Source organism: Protopterus annectens, chromosome 8.part0 (assembly GCF_019279795.1).
Source record: "Protopterus annectens isolate FY-2018-M chromosome 8.part0, PAN1.0, whole genome shotgun sequence".
Lineage (NCBI taxonomy): Eukaryota > Metazoa > Chordata > Ceratodontiformes > Protopteridae > Protopterus > Protopterus annectens.
The window spans coordinates 1,066,475,910-1,066,498,189 of record NC_056741.1 but is presented as its reverse complement, the minus strand read 5'-3'; the positions used below and the strand labels follow the sequence as shown (position 1 = coordinate 1,066,498,189).

The 22,280-nt window shown below is 38.8% G+C and overlaps 1 protein-coding gene across 3 annotated transcripts in view; it reads left to right on the top strand.

Annotated features, from left to right (window-relative positions):
* Window positions 1-22,280, top strand: part of LOC122809220 (hemicentin-1-like) — a 607,229-nt gene that overhangs the window by 432,993 nt on the left and 151,956 nt on the right. For all 3 annotated transcript variants that reach the window (XM_044080533.1, XM_044080535.1, XM_044080534.1), the window contains exons 6-7: window positions 1,216-1,288; window positions 3,129-3,167. In XM_044080533.1, the coding sequence (XP_043936468.1) occupies window positions 1,216-1,288; window positions 3,129-3,167 (112 nt within the window). The remainder of the gene's footprint in view (window positions 1-1,215; window positions 1,289-3,128; window positions 3,168-22,280) is intronic.

The following is a 22,280-nucleotide window of genomic DNA, read 5'->3' as shown; positions in this document are numbered from 1 at the left end:
TCTTCCCCATCCCTCTTCATATTGTAGTGGTTCATTTTACTATCTCACCTCCCATCCCATCCCCTGTTTTAATATACGCATGACAGAACTTCACTATAAAATAGCTATTTTGCCCTTAGTGCTCAAAAAGTAGATTTTAAGTGTGATCGTTCGCCTGCTTTTGTATTTAACGTTAATTGTAATGAGTGAGAGCAAATGTCTCACTTAATATCGATCTAGCATGTGTTCTTCACACACACATTTTCGCAGATTACTTTATTGATAATACCTTACCCTTGCAATTCTTTGATATTTGCATCTGTATGATAGGTAATCTGTATATATTACTTATATCCTTTTTAACTCCTGCAGTGAAGTTGTCTTAAAGAAAACAGTTCTGTGGGCATTATTAAATTCAGTAGTACTAAATTCCAGTTCAGTGTTACTGGAAGCAAACAACTACATGGCCTTTAATGCAAACATTATTCATCAAGCTATGAAATTGCTTGTTCTCAACTTATCATTTCCTTATCTACTGACTATCATCATTTTTAAGGGTGACAGTACCTTAATCCTTTCACCTTCCTCCACCCACTCAAGAGGGGTGCCTGTTCCTCAGCTTAGTAAACTTCATAATCTATAGTCAAATCATTTCTTATAAAAACACAGTGGTGGGTCACATCTCTTGTTTGGCATATAGTTGAGTCACCAAATGCTGTTTCAATAAATGTAAAAAAAAGAATGTTCACTGAAACCACCTTCTCTGATGGTAGGGTTTGCCATTTTCTCCACGGCCTTGCAACATTCAGGTTGATATATTTATGGTTGGTTTCTCTTGCATGTAGTATGCAGGGGAGGCTTGCCCCATGCAAAAAAAAAAGTTCGGAGATTTGGCAAAGGTAATTTCTGCAGATATTTTTTTCAATGTTGTCATTTGGTGAAACAGCATTCACTGAATTGGCATGCTTCCCTTTTGTCTGCCCCAATAGGATGTCCATGAAGTTGTTGCAGATTAAGAAAACTTCATATTCATGATTTTGGGTAATTCAGTGTAAAGGTTTTCATCACCTAATTAAGCTATAACACATACATTTCTCGCATTGAAACAAGGAAGTGAGGAAATACATTATGCAATGTTTTCCACAAATCTGTTTACATTTATAATACAAAGTGTAAGTATTTGATGGAATGCTCAACATACAGTTTTTAGAGTTTATATTTTTATTACTATTATAGGAGAAAAAAAGCAATTCTTCTCAAGCGAAAAGACTCTACCACACGGATGCTAATGAAGACTATGGATGAAGAGGTAGTGTTTTATTTCTGTATATTCAAAGTACATGCATAATATAGTTAGAAATGAAAGACCAAGACATAGTAACTAAAGGCTGTGCTTTACTGCTCGGCAGTAATTATTTTATTTGTTATTTATTTATTTATTTATTATTTGCTAACTGGTGAAGAAAACTGATCCAAGTGGACGTTTTTCTGTCCAGTTCTGCAGGGGGGGGGGGGGGGATAAAACATCTATAAAATGGAATTGTTTACATCTGACTCTAGTAGACATATCACATTGAATAAACAATGACATTCTGAAATAGACATTTGTAGTGATATGCGTATGCATAGGCCTTCTTAAGACATGCATAAAAGTTGTGGGTTGCGTGTTATATGTAATGTTTACACAATTTTGCATGCTATTATATGCTATTGAAAAGAGGAAGACTACAAATGGAGGGAAATGATCTAGGAGAAGAAATTAATACATTTAGCATGAGTAAAATTCAAAAATTCGAAGACGGAGCTTCATGAAAGAAGTTGCTTGTAATATGATCTGCTGAGGTTTGTGCAATGAGTGATACAAATTGTTTGGGGTAGTTGATTAATGTTATAAGTTTCTAGGCGATGCTGTTTTTGGAAAAGCATGATCACTGGGCTTCATGAAGTAGGCATTTTTGGACAGTGACTCAGTATTTAGGATATGGAAGAGTCAGATATTAGATTTATTGGAAAGGTTTTCTAATTAGGAAATAACGGTCTGAAGAGCGCAATTTATTCTGTGAAATGTGTAGAAAAATGCCTGCTGGAAAATGGAATGAGTCTAAGTCGATTCATTTATAAATAAGAGTGATTTTTAATAGGGACCCATTTTCCTTTACTTACTGTGGGGAAATAACTTTTCTTTGAAGGGATAACGTAACAAATATGCAAATATTGTTAACAAAATTGTTAAAAATCTATTATAGAAAATGAAGTATTTTCTGCAGTGCTCATTTGCTCAAAAATGTTGTGCATTGTAACAACCAAATGTTGAGTTAGTCTCATCACAATTGAAAAATGTGCCAAATATTCTAAATATTTTAAATAATGTAGAAGAATGAAAAACATTCTGGATTGAAGAACGTATATGCAGTTTTATACAGTTCAAGGGGATTTCCTGTGATGATGCACTAAATATGTAAAAGAATATTTTGAAAATGTGTTATGTTAAACATATTGCACATAACACTCCCCCAGTATACATGTCTACATCCACATATTTATATATGCGTGTGTGTTTGTGTGTGTGCAAATTTACACGAAAACAGCTTACTATAGATTTTGGGCAACTTCACTAGATGCGTTCCTGCTAAGCATTCTGGCTATGACATTCTTTTGAAGCTTTTGTGCTATACTAAGGAAACAAGTAGTCCATTAAGTTTTATATTTCATCAACAACACTAAAAACAATGACAGTATATATTTCAACATCAGAATACAGGGGATGTCATATCAGCTGTTTCATGTTGCTATAGTATGATATTATATGCACAGTTTTGCTGCTACATTGGCTTTCTCAGTATCCAAGGGATGGTTAATTATTAGTGCTATCATTTAAACATTCCCATTACAGAGCATTGTGATCATTTTGAATGGTTAAATGTTTCTTTATTCCTTTATCCTATAACTCTTTATATACAGTCATATTAATATCATCATCATGGACTGATCCGATTCTTTAATGTTCCACGGATAAAACAAAAAGCATTGTATCTGCCACATGTCACCAGCAGTCACAATCCATTTTACTGATACTTAATTATTTGAAAATGTGAAAGCCAACTTAAAAGATAAGTAGGATTATCAAAATTATTTCTTTTTCTTTTCAGAAAGAAGATGGAGAAAAGGGTATCTATGCAACTGTGGAGGTAAAGTCATCATTCTTTTTTCTTTCCCATTTATGTAGCGATGATGAGCAAGCTTGACAAAGACCAAAACCAAAAAGATTTGCCTGCCCTGGAAATCCAAATAAAGGGTGAAGCCAAAATGTTAAAAATTACTCCTTTATTCAAAGCGAGTAGATAATAGTAACAGCTGGTGTAGTCCCAAGCACAAAAACATTTTGGCTTCACCCTTTATTTGGATTTCCAGGGCAGGCAAATCTTTTTGGCTTTCCCATTTATGTTTTATAAAATAATGGCAGAAGGAAGTGTTTGATTTTAGGGGTAAAGAAATGACAGAAGGAAGAACTTTTGTCAAATTAAATGCTAGTTTTCCATTTAATTATCTTGGGTCGTATGCATATTTGCTTGTTTATTTGCTTATTTCTGCATTTATTAATTACAACAATCAACTTATCTTAAGATCCATTTTTAACCATTTTTTAATTATGAACTGAGAGCTCAGAGGAGAGAGCCAGTACTAATTTTATGCGATTAGTCTTCTTAGCTTCTTTTAGTCATTTTTAATTATAACTGAGACAGGCGGCATGGGGAAATTTCTTTCTGCAAATATTACACAATACCCATTGAAACAGTATATACATAAACAGTATTCAAATGCAGTTAAATATGCTAATAAGGAATGTAATTAGAACTACACAATGATCAGAAGCAGAGCTGTATATTTGATGGCATCTTTAGTTGCTGCATGGCCGTATTTCTATCTAATAAAACAAAACAGCATTAACAGCTTCAGGTTTATGGCTGGGTTGCCACCCATGAAGAATTTATTATGAGCTTCAGAAACTGATTCCAACAAATTCATCTAAACAGTGAGGGCTGAATGATGACTTTCTAAAAATCCAATCTGAGACCACATGGCAAGCTGAAGTTAAAATTGGTGACCTGATCATACCTGTTTGTAGTATATGTAGCTTCAAGGAGCATCAGGTCAAGCGTAAGAAGTCAATGGGCCATGTGCATTATAGCTCACTTTCCCATCAAGTCACTTTACTTATGTTCACACTCTGCACTGTAATGTTTTATCATATATATCTCATTTATGAGAAAAAAATTACTTTTCTTTATTGATCAACAATGTACTGCTTTTTTTTCTAATTTACCATTTCTTAGATTCCTGAGTCTATGTATAGCATGAAAAGGACATAGTTTTTCTCAGATAACATTTATTTTGAAATGTGTATAATATGTTACAAGTTTATTGCATAAATGTAAAGTTGCCACACAACACAGCAAAATAACCCAGATTTTTAAATGCACTGGGGGATGGGGGTTGTATATTATCTCTTCATATTGGAGATGCACAGGGTAGTCTTTCATATTATTTCAAAAGCTTTTTGCTTGTTTATTATGATTGTGAACAAAACACAAAAACATCAAAACTTAAAGTTGTTCTATCCTACTTAAATGTCTGATTCGGGAGGGCCCTTGGATTTTGATTTAGTTGAAGCAGCCCTTTGTGAATGTAGGAAGTATATGATGCATCAACCTGGCATTGAACTGTCTGCAGGAAGGCCAGAAAAAGATGACCAGTTGTGACTTTGTCTTGGAGGATATTTCTCCCCACCCTAAAAGGTCTGACCAAATGAGGTTTTGCAAATACAAACTGGCTGATTCCATTTATGAGTAAGCAGATGGACTAATATGGGCTTTGCTCCACTTGTTTAGACTAGATTGCATATACTCAGCCATGAGTGGCATTGGTTTTCAATCCTAATCAGATTAATGTGTTACTTAATTTAAATATCAAAATATCTAAAAATTCAATTAACAAGGAAACCATGCCAACTTGTTAACAGTGCAATGGTTCTGTCATGTGGTCTCTTCATTTCCTTGCACAACAAATGATTATTTTTTATGTTCTTTAGTTAGTGTGATGGCAGCTGGGCAGCCATGGTGGTGCAGCGGTTAGCGTTGTTGCCTCACAGCAAGAGGATCTCCAGTTCGGTCCTCAGCTGGGGTGCCTGTGTGGAGTCTGCATATCCTCCCTGTGGTCGCGTGGGTTTCCTCCAGGTGCTCTGATTTCCTCCCACATCCCAAAGACATGCAGTAGGTGGATTGGACACTCTAAATTGGCCCTAGGTATGAGTGTGTGCATGTGTGTACCTTCTGTGGAAGATTGGGTGCCGGGCTGGCAATTCGACACTGTAAAACTCCACTGCCAATCATGAGCTGACAGATGATCCACTGTGGCAACCCCTAACTGGAAAAAGCCAGAAGAAGTTAGTGTGATGGCAGCTAAGTTTTAAACTACACATTTGCTTACCTTAAATCATGATGTTTTAAACTGCACATGTGCTTACCTTAAATCATGATGAAGCAATGGTCAGTAATCTTGTCTGTTTGCTGACCACTTGGTGCTATCTGGATGACATCATGGTCTGCTGTTTTAGATATATAAGAAGTTGTTCAATAACTTTGGTAAGTTCTGTCAACATGTTTTTTTCTGCATAATATCCTGTTGTTCATGGGATGTGGCAGGTTCTTTAACTTCCAATGTGTCCATCCACTCTTCTAATCTGTAAATGTCTTTTATTGCTTAACACCATCTGTCCTATCACCATTAATCCCTCTTCTTACTAGTATTCATCTTCTATTGCCATTACAGAATTTTATCAGGGACATCTACTTTATATTCCCTGCCAGTGATGCTGACTATGGTTGAATCTTAGCTCTTTACAGGGTGAAATATTCTTCTGAAATCTGTTTCTTAATTTCATATACCTCTGATGATCATGCACTATAAACAAGGTGACTGAGTAATCTCTGTGAGTGGAAAGATCTATAACCTTCAGGTGCTTCTGTGGACAGCCATATAGTTTAATGAACAGAGATAGGGTTAGACCGGCACATGCAGTTGCCCATGCAATGTTGAGACTTGAATCAAGCATATGTAACAAATCACAAGACTTGAATGTCACTTATTGTTTTACTGCTGTAGCACAAAGCTAGTTGGGTAGTACTCAACCTCTATCTCATGTCTGGTCACCACAAAGTAGGAAATGTTTCTTGGTTACTTGAATATAGCTACAGTTTTTAAATGACACGTAAAAGAGGCACTCACACTTCAACAGTTCCCCCCATGCCTTACTTTCTTCCCATCATTTTGTAGGTTACAGCACTGAAAGGAATGTTATCAATGAAGTGTGTACTAAGGATGAGACTCTTACAGAGAGTAGGTTATTGGAATTACATTCATGCTTTCTGTCTCCAAGCTGCTCACTTGTTACCCCCCCCCCCAGCCTGACAGTTTCTACCTAGAGCCAAAAGGATTCATTTATAAAACAAGAGAATTACAGCTATTGCCAAATGAGTAAAAGGTGCAACAATGCAATAAGATATTTTTTGCGTGCCATTACTGAAGTATATAGAGTCATAGATTTATAAGTGTATACTAGGCTAATGGCCACAAAGGCCCTTATAACCCTAAGCTGTGCAACACAAATGTAACCCACATATTTGATTTATATAGGGAGTGATTTACTGACTTTCTCTGTCCATCAGGGACAAAGGCTGAAGACCAGGGGAAATTTCTGATTACCCATGCATTGATCCAAGTTGCACTTAAATAACGTTAAGGAGGAGTGCTGCTTCACTTGGATGGGGAGCCTGTTCTATAGAATGGGAATTCTCTGAGAAGTACATCTGTCTTTCCAACATGTCCTATGTATGTTGCAAGCAAAATGTAGGTCTTTTAATCTGGTAGTTCTGATGCTGTTTGGCAGATGTGTAAAAGGTCCATCAAAACAGAGTCCACGGATGCCTTGTATGCCAGGCAAAGATTGCCTCTCAGATGACTGTATCATATCAAGTAAAGAAAAAGGTATTTGAGGAGATCAATGTAAGACATTGTGTTTACTCCTTGTATTCTTCTTGTAAAAAACCTTTGTGGACATTCCATTTGCTGCATGTGTCTGGTCAGGTACATACCTAAAGGGGAATTATACTCTATGATGGGTCTGATGAAGGCCAAGTGTTCAGTGGTATGATGACCTCTCTGGACCTTTATGCCATGCCATTGCTTATAAGTTGAACAATAAAGAAGGATTTTCTTACTACCTTAGACACACGTTGGTCAAAGGCTAGGTTATTATCTATGTGGGTTCCCAGAGCCCTGAATAGTAGATCAACTTTTAGAAGTGTTTTATTGATGACATAATTACCTGGGATAGCCAACTTCTCAAAAGATACTATAACACATTTCTTGGCATCAAGTTTTAAGCCATGGATTTGGCACCAATCATTCATCTATGTTAGACCTTCCTAAACAGTTTTCTCATCTTAGGGAATGCAATGACTGCTTGCAGTTTGCAATCATCTGCAATCTTTGTCATCCAAAGGCCCTTGACATTGGCTTTGACCTCTTAAAAGTATGTACAAAAGAGGACTGGGCCCAGCACAGAGCTCTGAGCGACTCCACTGGTGACCAGCATCTTTGGGGATGTGGTCTCACTGATCCAAACCTCTTGGGTTCAATCTGTGAGCCAGCTAGCTATGCAGTAGTTTAGTAAGGGGTTTATGTCTAGTTCTATAAGTTTATTAACAATACATTAGAGGGGTATTGTATAAAATGCATTAGCCAGATCAAGGTAGGCAGTATGTACTACTTTCCCCTCATCCATAGCCTTAGTGACCTTTTCAAAGATGCCCACCAGGTACATTAAGCATGCCCATCTTTTGACAAAGCCAAACTGGGATGGATCCAGTGTCTGGAGGACTACTATGTCCTTGTTGACAATTTCCATGATAATTCTTTCATGGCTTTGCAAATAAGACTAGTCAGACTAATGGATCTGTAATTTCCAGAATCAGTAGAAAGTATTTTCTTATGAAGGGGGATGACTGTCAAAGTCTGGTATGTTAAATAGTGATTCAATGGGTTCTGATAAGCTGATATGTCATAATTTACACTATTCAGGAGGCAATCCAGGATGTTATCAGGACACATTGGTGCTGTGCCTTTGCTTTTAGCTAGTACAGAAAGAAAATGTTCCCTATAGCTGGAGGGGATATGTTTGAGAGTGTTTTAATTTGTCCACATTTCACTATATCACACCTCATTCAGTGAAGTGGGGGTGGTAACCACCACAGTTCAGCACATTGCTGTGTGCTGTCCTTGAGGTTTCTGACATAGTTGAAGAAGGCCTTATGGTTATCTTTCACCTGGGAGTCTATCTTAACCTCAAAATTGGCTTTTGTTTGACTTAATTAGCCCTCTTAATTGCCCATTTTGGTTTCTGGGCTAGTTCTGGTTTCTGTTCTTCTTCTTTCTACAGCACTTCTTCTGCATGCAGCATTGACATGATTGGACAGAGTTTCTGACAGCCATTCAGTGCAGGCTGCTGTGTTTTCAGGAGTTGGAAGGGCACTGAATTTTGACAAACCATCATTTAGTAAAAGATGGTTTATCAGTTTCCTGATATTATTGGTTTTTTTGGGGGGGTTAGAGTTGATTTTGATTTCACAGCTTTATGGCTGGAACTTACCAGGGAAGACAAGATATGGGGAGAGGGTATGGCATTTCCCAGTTTGCAGTGGAATTCCTGATTATTGATTATTGGGGGTAGAGAGTTGAGTTGATTTTTTGATCACAGCTTGCTTATGGGAACACCAGGGATGACAAAGATGGGAGAGGGTATGGCATTTTCCCATATTTGTGAGTTTGAGGTCCAGTATGATGGATTCTGTAGTAGGTGTATTCACTATTTGGTTATGGGTGTTTGTATTTCAAAGTCCAGGAATCTCTGTGCCTGTAGATCTGAGACTATGTAGGATTCCTCATTTATAGAGAGGTAATCAATGTCTCCCATGAGTGGGGTGAGGGACATGGAGCATGACCTACAGCTGGCTAAGATATGGTATGGGATTTTGTCTATGATGATCTGCACATGGAGGAACTCTAGCTCCTCATCATATTTGACCACCCTAGTGGTATGTTTGTTACTGATGTATATTGAAACTTCCACCCATAGCCTTTGTCTGTGCAGCTACTGATCTAAAAGTGTGGAAGGCACTCTCTGCCCTTTTAAACTGTCTCTCAGTAACTGCACAGATGTCTATATTCTTGAGTGTGAGGAGGGTTTGGAGGGAATGTAGTTTTTTTTTTATTTAGGCTCCATGCATTGAATAGTAACATCTTGATATTCAGTTGAGTAGGCTATGTCGATAATTTTGTTAATTTGGCATTGCCTGAAAAGGCACTATGGGGCTAGATAGTTTTAGTCAGTATTTGAAAGCCTAGACTGGACAAGAGCAGACCATCTTTGACAAAGCAACATGGTCTGTTAACCATGTCATCTCAAAATGACAAAGGTTGGCTCCCCTAACAAAGACACCAGAAAGATATAAAAAAGTAGTAGCAGCTGGAAGATAAAGTGCCTCTGGAAAAACAACCCAAGTAATATAAAACAAGATCTGGAGGTATTACCACGGCTGAAGCAACAGAAACTTTAATGTTGTGTCTTTTGGCTTTTCCTGGTTAGGGTTCACCACAGCGGAACTCCGGTCCGCTAATGATTGGCAGTAGATTTTTATGTGCCAAGTTGCCGTCCCTGACGCACAACCTTAGATGAAGGCACGCCCATTCACGCATGTCTCCACACAGAAGACGCTCTAGCTGAGAATCGAACAGGACAACGTCTTACTGTGAGGCGACAATGCTACCGCAGCACCACCACTCAACATAAACTTCAATGAAAAAGAAATTTAGCGCTTGCCTTCTCCCACTGAACCCTTCTTCAGACAATAAAAATCAACTCAAACTACCTTGCTTAAATACAATAAAAAAAAATGACATGCTTGTGTTAATTAACTAATCAAGACATTTAAAGCAAGATCTACAATACTAAACACTCACATACCTATGGTATAACTCATATAGATCTATAACAATCCTACAAAAGTTAAAAACAAGGACAAACATACCTTTACTAATTATGGTAAAAACGCAATAAAAGACAATATGTAAACATTAAAACTGTATCAAAATTTAGAACAAGCACTAATGTTGGAATGGTTTGGCAACTAAAAAACTTTTAAGGGAAACTTTCACACTCTCATATGTTTAGATTTTTAGTGTTAGAGTTAATGAACAGAAGTCTTAGGCTAGGTAACCCTAGGAACTTGACAGAACAAGCAGAGGTGAAGTGGGTTATCAGGTTGCAGACAGACAGAGGCTATGGCCTCAATGACAAGGTTTCCCTTAAACCTGCTTACTTGCGTGATTTTGCATATCTTGGGTCCAGATAAACAACTAACCATTATCTTCTCCTTGTTCATCATGGTTAGAAGGGTGTTAATATGTCTTACAATAGAGATACTCATGAAGAGAATCTTGGGAAGTGTGTTTGTTTACCTTATGGGATTAGTGTTTGGGGCTCCATTGATTATGACTGTAAATGCTGTGTTAGGCGTTGTTTTCTCTGAGTGTCTTTGGGCATCCTGAGGCATAAATTTTCCAAAAGGTGGTCTAGGTGAACTTTCTTGCTTAGATAGATTGCTTTTAAGTGCCTCAGCATATACGTTAGTGTATGTATGTGTGTGCTATTGTCTGCTATGTAAGGTAGGGGTTGTGTGAAAGGTTTCTACAAACAGATATGCACATAAAATACCAGCAGGACCTGTTTGCTGCCATGTCCGGCCTGCCACGATGAATCCCAGGATGCTTGTGTCTCAAAAGTGCTCCACACAGATTTATGACATTTTGGAATCTTGGTCTATGGTAGAGAAACTCCCTACCTTTGACAGAAGTCAAACCACCTAATATGATGTGACTGTCTTTGCACTGCAAAATAGTTTTATTGCTGTACATGCATTGTCTTGTTTCTATGTTAATTAGTTCCCTAAGACAATGTCAAAATTGTTTAGTGGTTGTAGGATGGAATCCAGTGGCCTGAGGCCAGCAAAGGAAAAGCAGAGTGCTGTTATTTAGTGCTGCTATTTAGTGTTAGTTGTATGCATTCAGTCTGCTGCAGCCCCAAGCATGCATAAAAGGAAAAGAGAACAAAATCACTTATACCCACCACCTTCACATATTATTTGTGAAATACATTGTATATGTCCATCAGTCCTATTTCTTAGGAAATCCTTTAAGTGATTATCTTGGATGAATATGGGAAAATGTATTTCTTGGAAATCAAGCAAGTTTCACAGCCTCCTGAAAAGGGAAAACTATATGTTAGATAATTCAGTATAACTATATTGCATTTTTTAAGGCACTAATCTCCAACATATAGGAGGTTGAGTAGGTTAGAGCTGGCCATGCTAGGTCATTTACATCTCTTAGCCTGCAAAAGGGCTGCTTTGTCTTGGATAGCAGTGTAGTTCTCTAGGTATATCTGACATCTGCACAGTTACCCAGAACAGATGTGGGGAATTTAAGGAGAAACTACCTGAACATTCATTCTCAAACATAAAATGTATTATGCCAGGTAGTTTACCTGTGGGTCAGAGGTGTGTACTAGGCTAACGACCACCAAGACCTTTTTAAGCCTAGCCATGCATCTCAAATCTCTGACAAGTTCTGGTACCCTTGATAAATGTAAGAAGGGACATGGGAGATGAAACATTTACAAGCAGAGGCACAGGAGATGAACAATTTAAAGGCTGCCTGTGTCCATTAGAGACATAGGTGCCAAAGCAGGGATGAAGTTCCTGTTCCTCATCCAAGTTACACTTGAATTGGATTTGGGAAGAACTCTGCTTCACATGGATGGATGATGGACCTATACCAGAGAAGGGGAAGTCTCTGGGATACATACTTGTCTCTTCAGCAGGTCCTATTTATATCACAGGCAAGGTTTAGTCTTTAGTAATTTTGGTGATGTTTGTTTTGCTGATATGTAGGATGCCACCAGGGTGGGGTCTGACAATACCCTGCATTCCCAGCAAAGATCTTCCCTCAATAGCCTCTAGTAGACAGAATACAGGGATAGGACTTTTAGGTTGTCTGCAAAGGATATGTTACTGATGCCCTATATTCTTTTAGTGAGGAATCTCTGTGGATGCTCCAATTCTTGGATGTACCTGGTAAGGTACATACCAAAGGGGCACTGTACCCATTGATAGATCTGATGAATGCTGAATATAGTGGAACCTCCTTAGTCCTAAATGCCATACCTTTGCCATACTACAGTAAAACCTTGCAGTATCACCCTTTTGTATTTCACCTTAAAAGCCATGACACTATGGATAGGCACTATCCGAATTTTTTCGCTTCTACCTTGGTAGATTTGGGCATCCTATGAAAATGTAGGAATTGTCTCATGTTCACTGACAAGCAGCTAATCCTAAGAGATACAGCATGTGAGAGCTATAATTCCACAATATCATTGGAGGCAAGAATAACGCAAAATAATTCAAAATAACAGTCATGTTGTCAGTAATGTAAACATTATCCCAGTCTCATATAGTACTGAACCAACACATATCCTGAGGCACTTAAAAGCAACCTTCCTAAACCCCAAACATCTCTGAGACATAGATCCATAGATTGTTACTAGGCTAATGACCCAGAGGGCCTTTCTAAGCCTAACCAAGTTTTCCTGAAAAAAATAATGTCCTGTATCCAAATGGGACATTGAGAGCTAGACAGATATAATCTACCTCTGTTCATAAGGGAAGTGGGTGCCAGGCCCATTCACTGGTCTAGGTTGCCCTTAAATTAGGTAATAGACAAACTCAGCTTCACATGGATGGGATGCCTGTTCCATAGGAGGTTCAGTCTCTGGGACACATATCTGTCTCTCCAGCATGTTCTGTTTAAGTCACAGAGAAAATTCAGGTCACTAGGCCTTGTATTTCTGGTACTGTTTGATTTTTGAATATGCAGGAGATTCATAAGTGTGGGTTTGAGGATGCCTTGTAAGCCAGGAAAAGATCACCCCTCAGCAATCTATAAGAGACTGAGTGGAAGGAAAGGGCTATAAGGCACTGTGCATAAGGCAAGTTTGTTACGTCCTGTATTCTTTTTATTTATTTATTTATTTTACATTTGTTTACTGTGAGAGTCCGACTGGGCATAAAACCCTTTTTCAGCAGAGGCCCTGGGAGAAAAGCTCCATTGTTAGTAAACTATTTTGTTAGTAGAAAGAAAATTGCATAATACAATAAAGAAATAAATAGTAACAGAGATTTATAATGGTAAAAAGACTAGAACAGAATAAATTGGTCAAGTGGGGGACAAGACCAATATTTTTGTAAGAAACCTCTGAGGTTGCTCTAGTTGTTGCATATGCCTGGTCAAATACATACCGAAGGAAGCATTGTACTCTATGATTGGCCTGATAAGGGCTGAGTACAGTGGGACAATGACCTCGGTGGACCTAGATGCCATGCCCATACTTATAACTTGTGCAACATAAAAGGATTTCCTCACCACTGTGGCCACATGCTGGTCAAATGTAAGGCTGCTACCCATGTGAGTACCCAAATCCCTGACTACTGGGTCAGTTCTTTTATTATATTATCAACATGGTTATTAACTTGGATGGTTGACTTCTCAAAAGGTACAATTATGCATTTCTTAGCATTGCATTTAAGACCATGGCTTTAGCACCATTTGTTAGTCAGAGATAGGCCTTCTTGAAGAATGATAGTATCTGCAGGGGAGTTGATGTTAACCCGCAACTTGCAATCATCTGCAAATTTAGTCAGCCATAAACCTTCCGCATTTGCTTCCATTTCAGAAACATGGATGCCAAAAAGGAGCAGGCCCAGCACTGAGCCCTGAGGGACACTGTTATTGACTGTTCTCTTGGTGGAACTGGACTCACTTTTTTTACCTCCTGAGTCCTATCAGTGAGCCAGTTGGCTATTCAGTGGGTGATAAAACAGTTTATACCTAAATTAGTGAGTTTGTCTATAATACCTGAGTGGAGTATTGTATCAAAAGCCTTGGCCAGGTCGAGGTAAGCTGTGTGCAGTCTTGCCTTCATTCAGTGCTTTGATGACCCTCTCAAAAAGGTCCACCAGACTTAATAGGCATGACCTTCCTTTAACAAAGCAGAACTGTGATAGGTCCAACATTTGCAGGTTACCTATGTTCTCGTTTATCAAGTCCATGATGATTCTTTCCATGGTCTTACATATGAGGCTGGTCAGACTTACAGTCCTGTAGTTACTAGGATCAGTGGTTGGACCTTCTTTGAGCAGTGGAATAACTGTAGGAATCTACCATTCCTTGGGCACATAACCTGGCTGTAGTCTCCTGCTGAAAAGCAATTCAAGTGGACCAAAGAGGGCATGTTTCATGGTATTTATTAAGCATCCCAGGATGTTAACAGGGCCCATTGGTGCAGTGTTTTTAGCCTTCAAAAGTGCATTTATGACCTGGTATGTGGTATTTCCTTTGGACTATAAGGGGGTAGTGTGGGAAAAAATTTCAGCTGAATCTGTCAGCCACAAGGTTGGCAATGGCCTCTAGTTTGGTGTCAGTGATTCCATTTACAGTAAGTTCTGCACATTGTTGCACATTTCCCATGAGGTTATGGACATAGTTGTAGAAAGCTTTGTGGTTCTCCTTTACCTGAGAAGTTTTTTTTTTTTCAAATTTTGCCTTTGAGGTGTTAATTAAGCCTTTTAGCTGCTGTTTAGATTGGTCAGGGGGCTTTTAGTCTTTTAGCATGTATGGCTTTGTTCCTCCTGTGCTTGGCCAAGATTTTTTTTCTTTCATTGTATAACAGACTAATATTGTGATTCTGATAGAGTGGCTTGTCTTTTGAGTTTCTCTTATTCTTAGTAGGAGTGGGCATAGTTCACTCTATACAGCTATCAATAAGTCTGTACAGAGATTTTGTAAATAGCTCAGCATATGCTGTGGTATTTACTGGGTTTGGGGGTGCTTGAAATTTAGCCAAGATGTCACATACTAGAGAGAGGTTAGCCTTGAAATAGTCCCTAAAGGTTTTTGGTTTCACTGGATCCTTAGATTTAATTTTTATTTCAAGCAATACTGCCTTCTGGTCAGATCTGATGAACAAAGACATTATATTGTGTAAGGAACATTGGATCCCCCCCATGTTCATGAGTACAAGGTCAAGGATGTTTCTACCCCTGGTAAGGGAATGGACCAACTGTTCTACGATGTTGGTATGAACAATGTTTAGGAACTGACGAGCTTGTGCATTAAAAATGGTCATTGATACCCAGTCTATAGAGGGGTAGTTGAGTCCCCATGAATATCACATTGGGTTGAATGGTGAGGGACTCTAGTACATTGACATAGGTAGTATGAGTTTCCTGGGACATGGAGAGGGACCTATAGATTGCAAGAATATGGTACAACACCCTGTTTATGATATGAATTCCACTGGGTAATACACTTTAACTAGTCTGGATGTGAGATTAGTCGTAATATACTGTAGACTGACACTCCTCCACCTTTAGTTCCCTCCTGTGCAGTAGCTAGATTAAAGGTGTGAAAGGCATTATAACCTTGCATTGCTAGGGTACTCTCTGCGACTTTAAGTCATGTCTCCATTACTATACAGATGTCTACACTCTTCAAGGAGAGGAAGACTTGCAGGGAGTGTAGCTTTTTGTTAAGATGTCTAATATTGAGCAGTACCACCTTCAGATATTCCTTTGCAGGTTCAGTTAAGTTGGGAGGTTTATTGGTTTGGTATTGCCTAAAAAGGCACTATGGAGGTGGAAAAAGTATTTGCCAATATCCAAAAGCTTAAAGGAGTTAAGTGCAAGCCATCCCTGGCAAAGCAGCGTGTTTTGTCAGCCATGTCCTCTTAGGTTGACAAATATTTTACCTCCTTGGATTGACACCAGAAGCTAAGCCAGTTATTAAAAACAATCATTTTCTGCTGGTAATGTGGCATCATCCTTGGAGAACGTAGTGTGCTGCCCAGTGCTAGGCTCATGCCTGCCTCTGACACATAATCCGCAATCATGTCTCACTTCATATAGTCAAAGGAGGTATGTCTCAGGTCATTAACACCCACATAGACAATGACAGAGTCATACCGGTACCTGTAGTTCAATGACCTGCGTGCCTGTGCGACTTGATGGATCCTATTCCCAGAAAGGCATCTAACTGTGCCTATCTCCTTACTCAGTCTAGTGAGAGGGACATCATTGTGCTCACTATAGAATAACCAATGACAAAGAAATTACACTGTGCACTGGTTTGTCTTAAGGGCTTAGCAGTAGAGGCATTGGCTACACTGTTACTATGTGTAGTTGTGAATGGTGTTTTGTCAGAGTGTTTGCATGAATGTTGAGGATCTTTTTTTGATTGTGCTGTGCAGGAGGTCTTAGTGTTTTAGGAAGGTTACCTGTAAATGCCTCAGCATAAGTAGATTTATATGTAGAGTCTTTATCTTGTGTAGTAGGCATGGTACAAGTGTCACTGACAGCCTCTAAAGGATTAGTTTTGGTTGTATGAGATAGTTTTACCTCCAGCCTTAAAGTGTATTTATACTTCTAACATACTTTATCTGTTTTATTAAGAATAAGTGGGCTGTCAGTGTACATGAAGCAATTGCTACAATGCCTCAGAATACCCATTTCAACCAGACTGGCCACAGAGAGAGTCAGGAAGTGCATATCCGTGGCTACTGATCTACTAGGGAGAAGTGAGGAAATTTTAAATATTTCATAGGTCAGTAAGACAAGGAACTTGATGAGCAATGCTCAGCTATGCCAAACTAGATGATCTAGTAGTTAAAAAAAATTGTGTGTGACTGCAGGCAGATTTGAAGCAAATGATAAATCCACTACAAAAAACACAAGCCATTTATTCAAATGTAAGGGCTTTTGAAATGTTCAACATTTCTTCATCAGACATACAAATCAAAAACACAAAAAAGCACAAACCAGGAAACAACAAAAATGAGTGAACCAACTTCAAGACAGCAACAATAATCCAAGTAAAATAATTTATTTAGCACTTTCGTCTTTCTTGTACACAGACTTCTTCAGAATGAAGAATGTCCTGGAGTTGGATCAGACATACAAATCAAACAACATATCCACCATATATATACTAGTATTAAAAGCAGTTTATCCAATCACATTGGAAAAAATTTCCCTCCAAAAAACACCCCTAATTAAAACATATTTAACCTTAAAGTAACAGCACTCCATAGCATGTATTGCAGCTCACCATACTACTGTAACTTCCTACTCTTCAGCACTGGTTTCAAAGGAACTGAATCATTGAGGCCATAACCACGATGCGCCTCCAGCCTCAAGATCCACTGTAACTCCGTACTCTCTGTCCTATGAATAAAATCACCTATCTTAACATTCTCCACAAGTACTTATAAAACCTGAAACACATATGTTTTAATTAGGGATATTTTTTGGAGGGAAATCACACAAAATATTTTGGGTTTTGGCATTTGTGACCTTTTTCTGTTGACTTTATCACTGGTTTTGGGACTGTTTTGTATTAGTTAAAAAATTGTCTAGGCAGTAAGGGTATTTTAAGGGAAACTTATGCTGTGAGAGATTGCCATCTACACATATTACAAGGGAGAATTATGCTGCAAGATATTGGCAACAATACAGATCACTGCTAGGTGCTGCTGTGTGGAGAGCAGCAGTTCTAACTAAATACTGTAAAACAGGGCACAGTGTGCAGATATTCTACAAAGAAACACTCTATCAATGCAGCTGTGACAAAAACAGTGCAAAAAATAAGTGTCAAAACAGTGGGCATGGTAATGTAAGTCTTAGCTTGCTCACAAGTTATGAGCTAAGGATTGAGCAGCTCCAGCACTTAAATCTATCCATCCATCCGCAACCCTTTTTTCCATTTTGCACATGGAGTTGGAGTGTCACTTCAGCAGTGACAATCATCTAGAGCCAAGGTTTACACCACCGGGTGGCTAGCCCTGCTGTGGTAGTTCTTCCACACCACACATTTGTAAGTACACCTGTGACCATTTTATAGTGTCTAATAAATAACTTCATGTCTTTTAAATGTGGGAGGAAAATGGAGCACCCAGAGGAAACCCACATGAACACAATGAGGACATGCATACTCCACACAGTAGGCACCCTAACCAAGAATCGAACCAGGGAACCTGTTGCTGTGAAGTGACAACACTAACCACTGCACCACTGCACTTAAATACCAGTGGGGATTTGATTTAAGAAACACAAACAAGACCTGTGGCCAATCAAAAACAGCACACTCTTCTTTTCTTTACACAGTCTGAGCCAGAAAATAATGCAGGTCCCCTTTACTCTCACAAAAGTGGAACCAAGGCAGTCTAACAAATAACTGCAAAAATGGTCAAAATGTGCAGATATTCAAAACAGAAGCACTCAGTTAATGTAGATGTAAAAAATAATATGACATGTACTAAAACAGTGGATATGGTAGTGTGTGTCTCAGCTTTTGTAGAGTTTAGCAAAAAAACAGAAACACTCTTCTTCTCAAGTAGTGTGGTCACCAAACACCTCAGGCACACAGATTCAAATTGTTAAACAAGCTAGACCTCTAGTCAATGAAACAAAGACACAATAAGACTTAAAACAAGAAATTGCAAGCTCAGAATGGCAGAGTATATCTTCTTCTGTCACAAGAGTGTAGACCACAAACCTTCCTAATGTAAAATAACTGGTTTGGAGCTCAACTACTTAAATCATAGCAACAACACTTAGAATAACAGGCACAATAAGCCTTCACCAGCAATTCCCAACTCAGAAGGGTGGAGGCTACCCTCTCCTCCACAGAAGTGTAGACCACAAACCTTCTTAATGTAAAATAACTTGTTTGGAGTTCAAGTGCTTAAACCAGAACTAAAACACTTTTAGAATAACAGAAACAATAAGCCTTCAACCAGTAATCCCCAGCTAAGAAGGGCATAGGCTATCCTTTCCTGCCACAAGCGTGTAGACCGCAAACCTTATTTATGTAAAGCAACTGGTTTGGAGCCCAAATACTTAAATGAGAGCAAGGACACTTAGAATAAATGGCACAATAAGCCTTCACCAGCTCAGAAGGGTAGAGACTACCCTCTCCTCTCACAGGAGTGTAGACCAGAAACCTTAATGTAAAATTACTGGTTTGGAGCCCAAGTGTTTAAACCAGAACTAAGACTCTTTTAGAATAATGAACACAATAAGCCTTCAACCAGCAATTCTCAACTGGGAAGGGTGTAAGCTACCTCTCCTGCCACAAGTGTATAGACCACAGACCTTCCTTATGTAAGATGACTAATTTGGAGCCCAAGTGCTTAAATCAGAACTAAGAGGCTTAGAATATCAATTGCAATGTAATTAAGCTACTAACAAGTAATAATAAATGCAGCAGACTGAATGCAACTGAGCACTTTAGGAATGTGCAGCAAAAAGCTAAATAAAGTAGGAAGAAGCACAAATACAGTAACAGCAAGTGCATGTTCTTTCTTTCTTTCCTTTTTTTCATAAGGAGGAGGGTAGGAAACATGAGATAATTCAAGTTTAAGAGACTAAGGAAAAGGCCTTCCCAGTTGATCTCTCAGTGCTCAGTTGAATGGGCTGATGAGGTGAGACTGGGGGAGTGTCTAAAATCATATTTATAACAGTAGTGGGCAACTCAAAAGCCACCATGTTTAAAAGCACAACAGTGGCAGAGTGAGTGGGTGGGGAAAATCAGACAGAGCTCAGCAATATTCAGGCAGAGAACAGCAAGTCAAACAAGCACTGCAGCTAAATAAAGATTCCACTAAATATTTGTAGTTAAATGCAGAAAGCTATTTCTCAGCTCCTCCCACTAATTAACTGGATGTTATTCACTGTCTGCAAAAGAATTCTTTTTTAACTGATCATAGTCAAGACCTCTTAAAACTCCAAAAATAACAAAGAAAATTTAAAACAAAACAAAATGCATTATAAGAAAAAGAAAAAAATAGAAATCACCAAACCTTAAATGGATAACTCCAATGGCTAAGAAAGGGTGTTTCCAAGTAGTGAAATGCTTGAATTTTATTGGTGTAAAATTGTTTTTTAAACCTGTGACTATGTGGTTTACTATTTAATGAAAGAAATTGATACAGCTAATTCACTCTGATGAAGTCCTGGTAGTGAATGGGCGAAAGTGCTTAGTGGATTTTTTACTGTCTAACAAACTGGTGCAGTGTTTTTCAGCAAGTTTGTGGATTTTCTTTTGTGTTTACTAGTCGAGTTACCCTTGTGGTACATTTTTTGTTTTTGTAGAGGTCAGAGAAGGCACTATGGTCTACAGACACCAAGAGGTCAAGGGAATACTCAGGGCTCTAACACCTCAGGAAGAAGAGGAAATAGAGGTGAAGAAGAATGGTAATGCATCACAACAGCATGTGTGAGGATTATAGGACATGTATGCAGCTGAGCCAGGTATGGAAATAAGGTACATAAGGAAAGCTGGTGGTAGAATGCGAAGTACAGGAAGACATCAAAAGAAATAAGGAGTGCAGGAAAAGTGAGACATGGAAAAGACAGAAAAGGTTAAGAAGGAACATTGGTTGGCTAACAAAGAGGCTAAGACAGCAATTGTAATAGCAAATAACAGGGCATCAGAGCACTCTACCAGTTTCTGGAAAGTAACTAAGTAGGTGGCACAAAGAAACGTTATCAGGTTGCAAGGCAAAGGCAGAAAGATAAATAAGACAGTTATCTCCTTTATAAGGGATATCAGCAACAACCTGCTCATCAGTTCACAGGATATCTAAGGCAGATGGAAGGAGTACTTCCAGTAGCTTCTGAATAAACAAAACCCCTAGAAGCTGTACTGCCCCAGGCACAGCATATGATGAAAGAAGAGGAGGAGCCCACCCTAGGAGAAGTGTGGAAACTGAACTCAAGCAAAACAGCAGGCTCAGATGAGGTCATGACAGATATGGCCAAGATGTGGGTGAGTTATGGGATAAATGGCTTCTGAGGGTTCTCATAGCAGTATGGAGAGAAAGGTATATCCCAGATGAATAGAGAATAAGTGTTATAATACCAAAGTACAACAACAAAGGGGGCATTTATACCTGCAGGCAATATAAAGATGTCAAACTCCTGCCACAATGCATGAAAGTTCTGGTGAAGATGACTGATTAATGAATATGCAGAGTAGTAGACATAAAATGGGAGATGAGCAGTTCAGAATTAAATTAAAATGCAGCACAATTGTCCTGATATTTTCAGTATGACAAATAGTTGAGAAAGATGAAGAAAGAAACCAACTAAACATTCCTAGACTTGAAGGCAGCATATGACAAGGTCCCAAGAAAGCTGATTTGGGCAGTTCTGCAATGGTTCAAAGTCCCTGAAACACAGATAGCATTAGTGCAGGATATGCACCAGGACCCAATGACAGAAGTCCAAACAGTGTTCAGACTCAAAGAGGGTTTGCCAAGGGGAGTATATGTGCATCTGGGTTCAGTTCTGAGCCCACTGCTGTATATACTGGTGATGAACTACATTGGCAAACAGGTGAGATGAGACAGATCAACAAAGCTGCTGTATGCAGATGATGTAGTAATACAGGCAAACTCTGAACAAGAACTTCTGCAAAGGATAAGGGAGTAGAATGCAAAACTGATAATGCTTGGGATGAAACTGAGTACAGATAAGACAGCTCTAATGACAGCAAATTGGGGAAATCAGAAGAAGCTGAGAACTGAGATAGAAGGGAAAATAATGGAACAAGTTAACAGCTTCAAGTGCCTGGGGTGATTGAGGAAGATGGAGTCTGAATGATGAAGTCAAAGCTAGAATTAGAGGGGATGAAGCCAGCTACCACAGAGTATCCAGGGTAGCATATGATGCCAAAGAAACTGGAGAGTATGGTGTAGAAAACAGTGCGACCAATACTAATGTATGGTACAGAAACCTGGGCAATGAAGGTAGAACAGATGCACAAGCTAGAGGTGATGGAAATGAATTGCCTGAGATGGGTGGTTGGGTGCACACTGTGGGATAAAGAAATTATGACAACAGAGCAGAAGTTCAACTAGCTCCTATTGAAGAGAAGGTCAAAGAGAACAGATTATGGTACTGCTTTATGGCTGTTTCTTTGTAGGATAACCTTCAGCCCTGTGTCTGAACTACATGAAAGTCGGTATGGAAAAATAATGGAAGGTTGTGATGGCAGTTTAGCAAGTGATGCTA